This window comes from Oculina patagonica, chromosome 12 (assembly GCF_052425735.1).
Source record: "Oculina patagonica isolate OP01 chromosome 12, crgOcupat, whole genome shotgun sequence".
NCBI classification, from domain to species: domain Eukaryota; kingdom Metazoa; phylum Cnidaria; class Anthozoa; order Scleractinia; family Oculinidae; genus Oculina; species Oculina patagonica.
Window position 1 is genome coordinate 15,146,341 of NC_135769.1, and position 14,197 is coordinate 15,160,537.

The window sequence follows — 14,197 nt, forward strand, 5'->3', positions numbered from 1 at the left end:
TGACATGTAGCAGGGACGTATTATTATAACGGGGACATGTAGCAGGGACGTGTAGCGGGGACATGTAGCAGGGACGCATTATTATAACGGGGACATGTAGCAGGGACGTATTATTATAACGGGGACATGTAGCAGGGACGTGTAGCGGGGACATGTAGCAGGGACGTGTAGCGGTGACATGTAGCAGGGACGTATTATTATAACGGGGACATGTAGCAGGGACGTATTATTATAGCAGGGACATGTAGCAGGGACGTATTATTATAACGGTGACATGTAGCAGGGACGTATTATTATAACGGTGACATGTAGCAGGGACGTATTATTATAACGGTGACATGTAGCAGGGACGTATTATTATAGCGGGGACATGTAGCAGGGACGTATTATTATAACGGGGACATGTAGCAGGGACGTGTAGCGGGGACATGTAGCAGGGACGCATTATTATAACGGTGACATGTAGCAGGGACGCATTATTATAACGGGGACATGTAGCAGGGACGTATTATTATAACGGGGACATGTAGCAGGGACGTGTAGCGGGGACATGTAGCAGGGACGTATTATTATAACGGTGACATGTAGCAGGGACGCATTATTATAACGGTGACATGTAGCAGGGACGTATTATTATAACGGGGACATGTAGCAGGGACGTATTATTATAACGGGGACATGTAGCAGGGACGTGTAGCGGGGACATGTAGCAGGGACGCATTATTATAACGGGGACATGTAGCAGGGACGTATTATTATAACGGGGACATGTAGCAGGGACGCATTATTATAACGGTGACATGTAGCAGGGACGTATTATTATAACGGTGACATGTAGCAGGGACGTATTATTATAGCAGGGACATGTAGCAGGGACGTATTATTATAACGGGGACATGTAGCAGGGACGTATTATTATAACGGGGACATGTAGCAGGGACGTATTATTATAACGGGGACATGTAGCAGGGACGTATTATTATAACGGTGACATGTAGCAGGGACGTATAATTATAGCGGGGACATGTAGCAGGGACGTATTATTATAACGGGGACATGTAGCAGGGACGTATTATTATAGCGGGGACATGTAGCAGGGACGTATTATTATAGCGGGGACATGTAGCAGCAACAACAAACACAATATGTACACACGCAAGAAAATGTGGCGGGGACTAGCCTGAATTTCAGACATCCCTCTCTGGGAGTAGGCGACCAGAGAGGGATGTCTGAAATTCAGGTTAGGCGGGGACATGTTCCAGGGACATGTCGCGGCGACACGTCCCCTCTTGTGTGCTGATAATTTTGGCTCATGCAACACGAACTTTGCAACAGTCTTTGCAAGAGCCAAAAGTTATCAGCACACATGAGGAGACGTGCCTTTTTTTGTCGTGTCGCTGCGACATGTCTCTGGGACATGTCCCCGCTACATTTCTTCTTTGCATGTGTACACATTGTGATTTTGTTGCTGCTACATGTCCCCGCTACACGTCCCTGCTACATGTTGCTGCCACATGTCCCTGCGACATGTTCCTCAGTCCTTCCTTTTTAGCTCACAGACTGGACCAACACTAAGGGTCTTAAAATAATTGAAAACAATATGCTGCCTTTGCAATGACATCTGCAAATGGTTAGATATAGTCTTCTCAGATAAGGACAATAAACCATAGCCCCACCTCACAAGCCTTGCACATGTACTAAATTCTGTGGGACGTCGAAGAACCCACGCACTCTTCGTAAAGAACAGGGGACGTAGTCCTCGGTGTAGTGGAGTCTATCTCAATTTCACGCTCACAAAGGGGGCATCATTACTTATTCCTTCATTACTTGTAAACTGCAAAGTAAAAACCAGTGTTGTAAACCCTGAAAAGCTCTAGGGAAGAGGATAATAAGATATATACGATGTGTGCGGGGACCTTATTAAATGTCAAAACAGTAACTTACACGCACATCAACTCAAAACTTGATCACAAAAAAAACTTCCTCAAACTTAATTACTTTACTTTCTGTGTGGATGTTCTCTGTTTTATTGGATAAACGTAACTGCCCAGTTACACAGAGGCAACTGAGTTTTTGCTTTTGCTCTCAAAAGGCGTAAGGGAGTCAGTGAACACTGAAGTGACGAGAGCTCTCAACAAGCAGTGAAATGCGCTCTCCTGCCGAGAATTATGACTTGACTTAAACCCTTTCGCTCCCCATGGAGCATAGGTCCACGGAAACCACTGCTCGCCATCGTGTTCTGTTTTGGGCTATCCTTTCAATCTGCGTCCAGGTGTAGCCTGCTTTGCTCGCCTCGTCATCTACCGTCCTCCTCCAGCTGTTTCTGGGACGGCCTCGGCTCCTCTTCCCCTGTGGGTTCCATCTCAGTGCCTGCTTGGTGACATTGCAGTTTGTTTTCCTGAGGGTGTGCCCAATCCAACCCCACTTTCGCCTTCTTATCTGGATGTTGATCCTTTCCTGCTCAGTTGTTGTCCAAAGCTCTTCATTTGTTATGACCTCTGGCCAGTGGATGCCCATGATGGATCTCAGGCATTTGTTGATAAAGGTCTGCAGTTTGGTGGAGTTCGCTTTTGTTACTCTCCACGTTTCAGAGCCGTAAAGGAGGACTGACTTTACGTTGGTATTAAATAACCGTAGTTTGGTCTTTCTGGAAATCACTTTTGATCTCCAAACAGGTGTCAAGATGGTGAATGCAGTTCTTGCCTTTCCGATCCTCACTCGTATGTCCTGATCAGATCCACCGTCCTTGCTGATGTTACTTCCAAGGTACGCAAAGTCCTCCACCTCGTCGATTTCATCCTCATCTAGTTCTATCCTATCTGCATTCTTGGTGTTAACCCTCATCACCTTCGTCTTGGATTTGCTGATCCTAAGGCCCGTCTGCATTGAGATCTTTGCCAGTCTTGTTAGCTTGGATTGCATGCTCCTGTGGTTATGTGAAAGAAGGGCAATGTCGTCGGCGAAGTCAAGATCTTCTAACCGGGTCGTGAGTGTCCACTGTATGCCATCCTGATGTTTTTCTGTCGTCCTCCGCATTATCCAGTCGATGACAAGCAGGAACAAGAAGGGCGACAGCAAGCAACCCTGGCGCACTCCAGTGAGCATCTCAAACAGTTCTGAAAGAACTCCGTTGTGGATGACTCTACAGGTGCACTTCTCATAGGTCTTCTGTATAAGAGTGATGTATTTCTCTGGGATGCCATAGTGGCGTAGCAGCTTCCACAACACTTCCCTATCAACGCTATCGAATGCCTTCTCATAGTCCACAAAGGTCGCATAAACAGGAGAGTTCCACTCTAAAGACTGTTCCAAGATGATCCTCAGGGTAGCAATTTGATCTGTGCATGACCTATCTTTCCTGAACCCAGCCTGTTCTTCTCTCAACCGTTTGTCCACCTCTACTTTCAACCTCTCCAGAATTATCCTATTCAGTACTTTTCCGGCCGTTGACAGCAGCATGATTCCTCTCCAGTTCTTACATTCCTTCAGATCTCCCTTCTTTGGAAGTTTGATTAGGTAGCCTTCTTTCCAATCATCTGGTATCTCGTTCGTTTCCCAGATCTTGCCAAACAGTTCATACAGCATTTTGGTCGAGGTGTTTAGATCTGCCTTGATGGCTTCTGATGGTATGCCATCGGGACCAGCTGCTTTTCCATTCTTCAGTTGTCTGATGGCTCTCTTGATCTCTGCTTCACTTGGCTTACTCTCGCTGACCTGCAAAGGTGTGTTGGCTGGTTGTATGTCAGGCAGCTCGCTTGGCGGAGGTCTATTGAGTAGTTCTTTGAAATGATCTGCCCACCTTTTTCGCTGTTCTTCTTGGTCAGTGAGCAACTCTCCGCTCTTGTCTCTGACAGGTCTTTCCGGGATCTTTCTATCACCTGCCAGTTTCCTTGTGATGGAATACAGCTCTTTTGCATCGCCTCTGCCTGATGCCTCCTCTGCCTGTCGCGCGAGGTCTTCCACAAAGTTCCTTCGGTCGTTTCTGATGCTACGTTTAACTTCCTTGTTGACTTCCGAGTATCTGATGCGAGCTTCTGCTTTCTTAGCTCGTGTTCTGCTGTGATTCAACGTCTCCTTCACCTTCTTCCTGGCTTCTATCTTCTTCAGGGTGTCTAGACTCAAAAAGGTCTTATGCTGTTTGCGCTCTCTTCCCAGCGTTTCCTCACACGTCTCCTTCCATGCATTTTTCATGGCCTGCCACATTTCGTTGACTGTGCTTTGGTTCTCCCTTTCCTCCCGATGCTCTTCATTTTCTTGAAGGCTTGCCAACACTTGGTACTTGTTGGAGATGGTGAGTTGGAATCTGTTCTTTATCTCATCGTCCTTCAGCATCCTGATGTTGTACTTATGGCTTATTTTCTGCATGCCAGTGTTATAGCTCTTCAGCTTCAAACGGCATTTGCCTACAAGAAGGTGGTGGTCTGAAGCAACATCGGCCCCTCTCTTTGCTCTAACATCAAGCAATGACCTTCTGAACTTAGATGATATGCAGATATGGTCAATCTGGTTCTCAGTTCTGCCGTCTGGAGAGACCCAAGTCGCCTTGTGTACCCTCTTGTGCGGAAAAACGCTTCCGCCGATGACAAACTTGTTGAAGGAGCAAAAGTCGGCAAACAGCTCTCCGCTCTCGTTCATTTCACCAAGACCTTGCTTTCCCATAACTGTCTCAAAACTTGTATTGTTGCTCCCCACCTTTGCGTTAAAATCCCCGAGCAACACTATCAAGTCCTTTCTAGCTATTCTGTCTATGACACCTTGCAGCCTCTCATAGAAGTCAGTCTTTGCCTCATCATCAGCTTCGTTCGTCGGCGCGTAGCACTGAATGAAGGTGGCTTTTCCGATCTTAGTGTGAAACCTTGCTGTTATTATCCTGGATGATACTGGGTTCCATCCTATGAGTGACTTCGCAGCTTGTGGAGTCAGCATAAATCCAACACCCTCTGTGTGGGGAGCATTTGCATCCTCATGACCTGAGTATAGGACAGTCTGCTCTGTTGACAGCCTTATGCAGCCTGACTCGATCCATCTTGTCTCACAAAGGCCCAAGATTGACAAGTTGTAAGTGGTCATCTCAGCAGCAATCTGGGCAGCTTTACCTGCTTCGTACATGGTCCTGACGTTCCACGTGCCAAATAGTGTGGTTGTCTTCGGGGTAAGGAGAGGGGTCGGCATCGCTGCTTCCCTTCGGCTTTCACAGCGATGCGTCATACTAGCCCCCGAAGGGGCATTCTCTCCTCCAAAGACAGATGTGATTTTGTGCATGTTTCCCATGGTTTCTGTAATCATTAATATCCATTTGATGGGTGATTAGCCCTTCAAACTTCACCAGAGCCCCGTTAGCCAGGGGTTTTCAGGGTTCCGTGCAGGCCTTCATGGCTACCGTAGCGGCCCGGAGGAACGAATCCTCCACCATACTTCGCCCTGGACGGCAATCCCCTACTTTCCTGTTACCAGCTACCACGGCGAGGACGAGGGGTTGGACTTTGGTAGCCGCCGAGAATTATAATGGATATTAATACCATTAATATAAATCTAGACAGTAAGAGACGGCTCAGTAGTTTCACTGGTCGGACCATGCAGTTCTATTGAGCAATAGTTTTGTAAATGTCATGAAAATCACAAGACATTAAACTAGCCAATAAAATAGATCCACGAGCATGATTACACAATGTTATGTCGACATACTTGTACTTTACAAAGCTCTTGTGACTAGTGTATTGTACATTTCTAACTATCGTAGCAGCAGTGCCGTAGAGCTCGGCCTTTAGCAGTTTCCAGTTTCGCTTTTACTTCGCTATTTTCGCTATAAGGCAGTTTATTATAATTATACATAACTTCACTTAACTATATTACAATCACTGTTAAATAAGATAACTAAAGGCCCAAACCCAAGGTGGAGGGTGAGTGGAATGTGAAAGGTTAAAAAATAATAATAATAATAATAATAATAATAATAATAAAATAAAATAAAATTAGTTAGTGATGTGAGTTATGTTGTAAAATAGCTTTGCAGAGCATGTTAGCGGAATGTAAACGAACTGTTAAAGGCATGGTTAAATAGATTAGAATAGTGTCGGAACGCCAGTCGCCAAGAGCCTTAATTAGTTCTATGGGGACGCCTGACTGATAGGCAAAGGAAGCACCCCCCCTGCGAAATGAATGACCAGCGTAAAGTTTAGGGTCGAACCCCAGCGAGGAGAGGTGGAGCCGCAACTTGGAGATGAAGGGGCTATAGGTAAAATTATGGATCATGCGAGAGTCGTCAACCCAGTTGAATGCTTGCGAAGACGCAGTAGAGAAAGACGATGTAAACCGAAAGGCATTGATAATGGCTGTGGTTGGACATAGCGCTGAACCTGGTATGTATGGTAGCGGGATTTCCACTATTCGTTCTCGAAATTGAATAGTTTTGCTCCATCGAATAGTGATAAGTGCACCCCAAGGGAAGATCTTAAAATTGGCCTTTGTTAATTGCTTAGAAGGATTAAATTTATTAGCGGCTGAAGGTAGGAGGTGAGATTTGCGAAACATGCCGTAAAAAGCAGCTAGACAGATAGCCCAAAATGAGGCATCAAGGCTAGCGGTAAAATCTAACTTGCTGTGAAGGCGTAGCAATAAATCAGGTGTTATAGGTAGTTTTTGGTTAGGCATTAGTCCTTTGACCCTGTTAATACCAGTTAGCAGCGATTTAAGAGGCCAGTTATTAAGTAGCGGGTTAGGAAGGCCAAATTCTTTATGTAGTAAGCCCATAATATTAAGGTAGTTCCGGATAGAAGCAGCCTTGAGGCTCCTGGCGAGAAAAGCGGCATATTGCAGCAAGTGATCAGGCTGGGCAGGTACAGGGCTGTATCCCATGTACTGACAAAAACGCAGATATGTATCACGGTGTGTTTTGTAAGTGGTCTTAGTGGATTCTTAGTGGATTCTTAGCCTTCTTAGAAATAACAGCACTCTTTTAGACCAAAGCAATATCAAAAAAATGTGTGTGTGTGTAACCCCGTTTTCCTTTTTTTTTTTTAGCAAAAACTATTTAATACTTAATTCAATAACAACCAGAAACAGGCCTAGCAAAGCAAAGCAAGATTGGCATTCTTACACTTCTTATCAAAAAAAAAGAAAGAGTCCAAGTAAAACGATATTAGTACTAGAAATGAGTGCGTTACCCTTCTTCAGACTACATTTTGCGTCAAATCTTTATTACATTGTGGGTAAAGGGATTTATTACAATTCGCTTTCAGTTTAAATAAAGTTGTAACATTTTAGTAGTTACAGATATTATATTTATATATTACAGATATTATTTTATATTTATTATAGTTTGCGCAGTTTGTGCTGTATGTGGTGTAACGCTCGCTCAAACTTGAGCAAAGTTGATCACCAACAAGATAATCAAAAGCCCTCTGGGCTTAGTGTCTTGTGACTCTTTTCAGAGTTTAATTTATTTGAAAATAGACCGCTTTTCACGTCTATTTATTGCTTGTAAAGATATCGAAAATTAAAAAGCGTGCATCTAAAATAAAGAAACATTTAGACTCCTCACCCCTAAAATTTAAACTAAAACTAAAGCTACTTTTGTCGCTCGATAAAAGTTGTGACATTCACAACACGATATACGAAACTCTTGATTCACTTGTCAATTCAGAAACCTTTGTCGTGAATGCTTGCGCTGAACTTCACGATTCCACAGCTAAAGATAAAAACAAAGGTTTATTCCAACTACAAAAGGTTCTCACGCGAAAGGCTTAAAATCCAACTAAAAAATATATATAAGATTTGGGACCTGAAAGACAACAACACCGAATTTTCGATCAAGTGGTCCATTGTCACGAGAGCAAGCGCTTACAGGGGAAACCCGTCACGCTGCAATTTGTGTCTGACGGAGAAGCTCTGCATACTATCAGCTGACAGATCCACCTTCTTGAACAAAAGATCTGAGCTTGTTACCAAGTGCAGGCACGAAAACAAGTACTACACAGCCAATCAGAGACAGGATCGTTCCAACCGTCCTCCATGAACGTAGTTTAAATTGTATTTCACCACATCTAACGACACAGTCTGATGATCGCTTCGTGCGTGAAACTCTGAGTAACTGTCCATGAAGTTTCTATCTTTAATTATTGTATAAGATTACATGCTTAAAGTTTTGAAATCGATGACTTAATAGTATCCATTCCGATCACAATTACGGTAATTAAGCGTCCATTTTGATTCATACTAATTGATCGTTGCTATTTCTGTCAGGCGGATAATGTTTGTACTTATTATTGTCACGCGACTTGTTTCCGACACCTTATCAAAAGCGATTTTTCCAAGCAGCCGAAAGTAGGCTTGACTTAAATTCAAAGTACACTCCAGCATGTAGCCGTTGAACAGTTATAGGACTCCGATAACAGCACAAAAAGAATACAGACACACACAGATTCATAAGCATTTATCTGTCACAGATAATTCTTAAATATCTTAAAAAGGTCAACAAAGTCACATATTCTCCTTTGTTGTTTTGTGTCTGTGACTGATAAGAACGTTTTCAGCCTCACGTTTCAATAAACTTACGCACACTACCAAGCAAAGTTTCATGGTTGACCTTTCGCGTGTGTCTTCGAGTAATACTCAAATTGAAGACACACAAGGAAAATAATGTCCACGGGATCAGTTGTTTTGAACTAGTTTAATCAGCACAAATTCTAACTTGCCTAAGCTAGCACACATGTGGTTCGACTACTACGGATTACATCTTTGAAATAGGATCTAATCAAAAATGGAAACGGCAAAAAAAGGTTTTCCTGACATATTGTCGGTCGACATACCTACAGTTCTGTAAGGCGCAATCCTGTTTAAGACATGCTTTTCCCCTATTGCTGTATCAAAATCATAAAACACATTGTTCTCACGAAACGGTAGCTATTATCAGATTGACTAATATGACTAGAATGGTGGGAATCTCGTGTGATTGCTTTTATCACTAAGAAAAACAAACAAAAAGCTTAAAAAAAACGCAACTGTCAGTGTAAACAGCATCTGCAGACCTCTCAAGTCTCACGATTTTGTCTTGAGACTCACGGTTTTCACTTCAATCTCACGACGAGAAACAGAAATCTCACGAAAAAACAGAGTAACAAGTCATTTGATTAGCGCCTGGTTTAAGGACTCTTTCAGTTATTTTTGTCCGATTTCCAGTGCTTTGAGGTTGAGAAGTCTGCATCTGTTTTGTTTAAATCTGATGATCGCATTTTTCGGCATTTACTAAAAAAAGAAAATTTTGACATGGCGGGAAAAATATTGACATGGCGGGAAAATTCCGCGGCCTCAGAAAGCAAATACGCATGGAATGCACCTTGTCCCCTGTAGTATTATCTTGTGTCGTCATGACGTAGTCATGACGTCACAAGACAAAAAGCGAGTTTAGAAATCTGGGGTCCATGCGTCTGGCTACGACTACTCGACCAGGATTTGATCGACTCTTGATATGTGAGGAATCAAGCTCAGAGGTCTGTGTGTGACCTTGAATCGAGAGCAGCGTGTCTGACAGCAATAGTTGCCACCGTCTATTTATGACTACAAATAAGCCGGGGATTCTTTGAGGGGCGCAACTTAGGACGGTTATACAGTGGTGTAGGCCGTCAACTCAATAGCTCTTTCCTTCCGAGTGAAATTGTTCAAAGTTTGCCCTTTATTCATTGGTTGTTCAGTTTCAATTCGCCTTTCTTGTCTTAATTCGGGAGCACGACATCTGAAACAAGCACTTTTTAGGCTCTGACGGAAGCTTTCAATAAAAATAAAATACAAATACGGATTACACGCGCTGCTGTTTAATATTAACCAATAACTGACAGCAAACAAAAAGGGGTATTTCATTGCCAACATTTCAGCGAACATTGAATCAATGAAGTTAAAGAATACAAGAGCAAAGGCTGGCGCCCATGAAACAAAAAACACTATTACAACTGATATCATCAAAACAGTGACCTTTCGTGCTGTACGAATAGCAAGGACATGCTGATTGCTGGAAACTTCGCCTGGAATTTTTCGTCTCCAAAGACGATAAGCAATTATAGAATAAAGCACGATCAAAACTAGAAGCGAGACAATGAAACAAGGCGTCGATATATAATGTTCTTGATAGCTGTCTTCAGACATAATGCATTTCGGCGTTCTGTCATGAACAATTTTTGTTATCAATACCGAGTTAATCGATAACAGAGCTGACATTAGCCAAATAACTGGGATTCCTATTTTTACGACCCATTTTGATGACAATTTATACGTTACAGTATGTGGCCCTTGGTCCGCGAGTAAAAGTTATAAACTTGAATATCTTACCTGAATCAAAGCCCGATGGGCTGAAATTTTTCTTGAAGATAGATTTTATGTCTGTCTTTATAATTACAAAGTGACAACGTCTTAACTAAAATAGTTTTCGTGTAATTCAAAAAACAGTGAACGTGCTCGCAGGTCCTTGGTCCGCAGATGTGGTCCTTGTTCCGCGAGTCACGTAAACAGCCTGAAAATTACTATGAATCGCGATAATTTTCAAAAAAGATACAACATTTTAGCAATATTTAATCTATTCTTTACTATTTTTGACATTTTTAAGCTTCAGTCTTGTTGGAAGTCGTTGTGAGGTGCGAGTATAAAACCACCCGTATATTCTTGAGATTTCTTTCAGACAGAAGTCTCCGACACAAACCCGCGTATTTATTTCTTCATTTTAAAACTTTCCAAATTTATTTTGAAACATTCGACGCGAGGATAAATGCCGTAGGACCAATGTGTGCAGCCGGTGCTTATTACTTTACTGAATTATCGTTGTTTTAAAACAATTTTTTTTATTCACAGTCAAAGGTCACGGACCAAGGACCCATGTGCGAAAATTGTTTATAACTTTCATTAGTCGCTAAATCGAAAATTTGCAACTCTGCAGCAAATCTCTTCACAGCTGCTGAAATCAGTTGATCTATTAACCTGTTCTCCAAAAAAACACGTTTTCCCGTTGCGTTTTATCTACGCACTAGCTTAGTAAACGCGACCATGTAATTCACGGACCCGCGAAAAGTTGAAATTTCAAGAAAGGCAAATTTACCTGTCTGTTGACAAGCGTGGATTTCGCACCGTAATCGACAGTACAAAAGCTGAAAATTTGACATACCAAAGAAGAATAGTCAAAAAATCATTGGAAACATTCATTTTTTGCCGAAGTTTAGTTATCGAGGAAATATTAAATCATATTCGAAAAAGTCGCGGACCAAGGACCTCACGGACCAAGGACCACATACTGTAGTGGTCGAGTGACGGCAAGAAATCGATCGATGGTGATGGAAACCAAGTTGAAAACAGAACAGTAGAGCAAAAGAGAATCTGCATAAGCGATCATTTTACAAGTAAAGTTCCCCACGGTACCCCCAAACCACGTGTCTCCTGTGTGGAGCGCTGCAATTAACGAGGGAGTCTGAGTACAGTGATCGAAAGATCACAAACCGCCAAGTTCATTATGATACAATTCGTTGATGTTCTCATGGAGCGATGTTTGGCTATGACGTAGATCACAAGAGAGTTGCCGATCACAGACACCAGGAAGGTGAACAACATGGCGCTGGTGAAAATCACTTTGGTGGGACGGCTGTATTTTAGGTCAGCGGTGTCCTGAGGATCTGTTGAGATGAATTGCAATTAGTTACAACAATATGTGGAAATCAGTGCCCGGCTTTCTACGGTCGTCACACTATTGAGAAGATAAAGTAACTAGGGATAAACAATCTATGTCGGTGCCATCGAATTCCTCTATATTTATTTAGATTATATTTTATCGTTACCAGTGCCCCACGTAGATTTTCCTTGCGCGTTGCATGATGTGCGGATCTCTCGTTGAGTGATTTACTGCGCAACATTTCGGTTGAGCACGAATGAAGGATGAACCGCACTGGCTAACTCTCTCAGGTTGAGAATTTGAAAATTAACGTAGCAGAATATATAACCAATGAAAAACGTAATATAATTAAACACTTGAAAGAGAAAATAATATTCTCTATAAGAGCTTATTCACCCTCAGTACTGGTATTTCTTATCGGGCCTTTTTTGACGCGAGCACAGGAAACCTTGAAATTACAAGCAAACGATGTAAAAGGAATAAGGATTTCTGAAGCTTTCAAGATTACAAGATACTGTTCCTAAATAGTTAACATTTCTTTTTAATTTCAGACCAAAGAGACACCAAGTACACAAACTGAAGGTGTAGTAGTCTCTATTGAAAGTCGTACGGAATATCATGATAAAAAACAAACGATTACAACTGATGATATCAACGTCATTTTCTTGAGCTTCAGCGATTTCGTATATATTTCTGAAAAATAAGCTTATGGCAATTTACTTCCTTTGGAGACAGTTTTGAAAAGGTTAACGATATTTTTTGTGCAAGATTTATAAGCAGAGGATGATGATACTCGTTGTTGCTTTCAGCATTTCGAACAAAATGAAAAAAAAAACATGATGATTTCCGAACGTTTCTAGAGGTAAGTTGAGGCCTCCACGGCTCCAAAAAGTTAACAAAATAGCTTTCTCTCTGTCTTTGTTGTGAGACTTTGTTTTGATCAACTGTTATGCAAATTGAAAAGTACTCGAGGAAAAGCTCAGCCTCTGTCTTGTTTTATATTAAAAAAATCCCAAAAGTCGTTTAGAAACATTTTGTACTGAAGTATATATACTTCTCACAAGCTTGAATAACAATTAATAACGTGTCAAAAACCTCCAACTTAAACAGAAATAGAAAGCAATAATATTCCGCAAATTATTCAGTGTCATCTTCTTTCGATTCCTCTCAGTGAAGGCAAAGAGTTTTTATTTTGAATAACCATTCTTGTTGTTTATTCAGAGACAGAATGCGGAATTAATACATACCTGTGTTGAGTCTGTTTCATTGTGGCCAGACGAAAAAGTTTCCACTATTCGCAATTTTTACCTCATGGTAATGAGGTTGTAGTGATCATTCGCGAAGTCACGTGTTTCCCTCACTCGACCACTCACTCACTCACTCACTCACTCACTTACTCACTCACTCACTCACTCCATTCTGATATTAAACCGCAATTAATTCATTCATTTAACGGTGAACGTGCTGACAGAAAGGTTCCTTAAAACGCCATTCAGCACATGTCAATCAAAAACAAATTACTCTACAACCTCGTTCCCAGGGTCTCTCTCTTTCAGGGAACAAGGTTGAATTTTCACAAAACAAAACGAAAGACGATCACATGCACCTAAAAATGTTCGGGTTGTAGCCATGCATGTTAAAAATTCGAATTAATAAGTTGACACTGGCTAAAAATATTATTTTTGGACGTTTCGGCCACTACTGTTGCCTTCTTCAACAAGATAAAAATGCACGTTCACCGTTAAATGCATGAATTTATCCTCTGATGATAAAAGAGAATAGAATTCGCTCTACGGTGCCTTAGAGCATGCGATATCAATGACCCACTCACGTAAGAAAACATTCAAAAGCAAATGAAGTGAGATTGTGACATTACTGATAGCAGCTATAAGCTTCATGTAGTTACGCTTGCCATGTGACGCGTTTTAGTAAACACAACATTCATGCTGCACGATTTTGTTTCGCGTCACATTATCTTCGTATCACGTCATCCGTTTTTCATCTTTTTGAGTCGAGCAGAAACGCCCAGGGGGGGGGGGGGGGGGGTACTCCGGTTTGTAAATGACGGGGATGATCGAAGGATTTTTTTGGGTTTGAAATTTTCGATTCCGGGATTTTTTTGGGTAGGAAAATTTGGCAAGTATTTTTTTGGGTGACTTGATTTAAATAGGGGATTTTGTTGTGTATTAAAAATGAACTAATGTGTCTTGGTGCGGCCCTGGCGTATTTATGGTATGATGAATAAACAAACACGAGCGTTCAATTTTTTATGATTTTCTTTGTGTTATATTATTGCCCTTCTGGCAATTTAGGGGTAATTTGACAAGGGATTTTTTGGGGGGTTAGTTTTGGTCCAGGGATTTTTTTGGGTAATGTCGGAAGACTGAAGGATTTTTTGGGTCCTGAGTTTTGCCTCCATTCGATCATCCCCGTCATTTACAAGCCGGAGTACCCCCCTGGACAGAAACGCGCATCTTTCTCCTGAATTTTATTCGCTGCTCAAAATAACGCTATACTTGCTGACAGAAAAGTAAACATATTCACAAAACAAAT

The 14,197-nt window shown here is 41.8% G+C and overlaps 2 protein-coding genes across 2 annotated transcripts; both read right to left on the reverse strand.

Moving 5' to 3' along the window:
• Positions 1 to 2,175: 2,175 nt before the first annotated feature.
• On the reverse strand, positions 2,176 to 5,271 carry LOC144633430 (uncharacterized). Its single transcript, XM_078492306.1, has one exon. It carries the CDS (start codon positions 5,269 to 5,271, stop codon positions 2,179 to 2,181), a length of 3,093 nt encoding a protein of 1,030 aa, XP_078348432.1. The 3' UTR covers positions 2,176 to 2,178.
• Positions 5,272 to 9,600: 4,329 nt separating this feature from the next.
• On the reverse strand, positions 9,601 to 11,885 carry LOC144633431 (substance-K receptor-like). The gene is made up of 3 exons (XM_078492307.1): positions 11,876 to 11,885; positions 11,496 to 11,648; positions 9,601 to 10,280 (listed from the first exon to the last, which is right to left on the reverse strand). The coding sequence occupies exons 1-3, from the start codon at positions 11,883 to 11,885 to the stop codon at positions 9,601 to 9,603; spliced, it is 843 nt and encodes a 280-aa protein (XP_078348433.1).
• Positions 11,886 to 14,197: the final 2,312 nt, after the last annotated feature.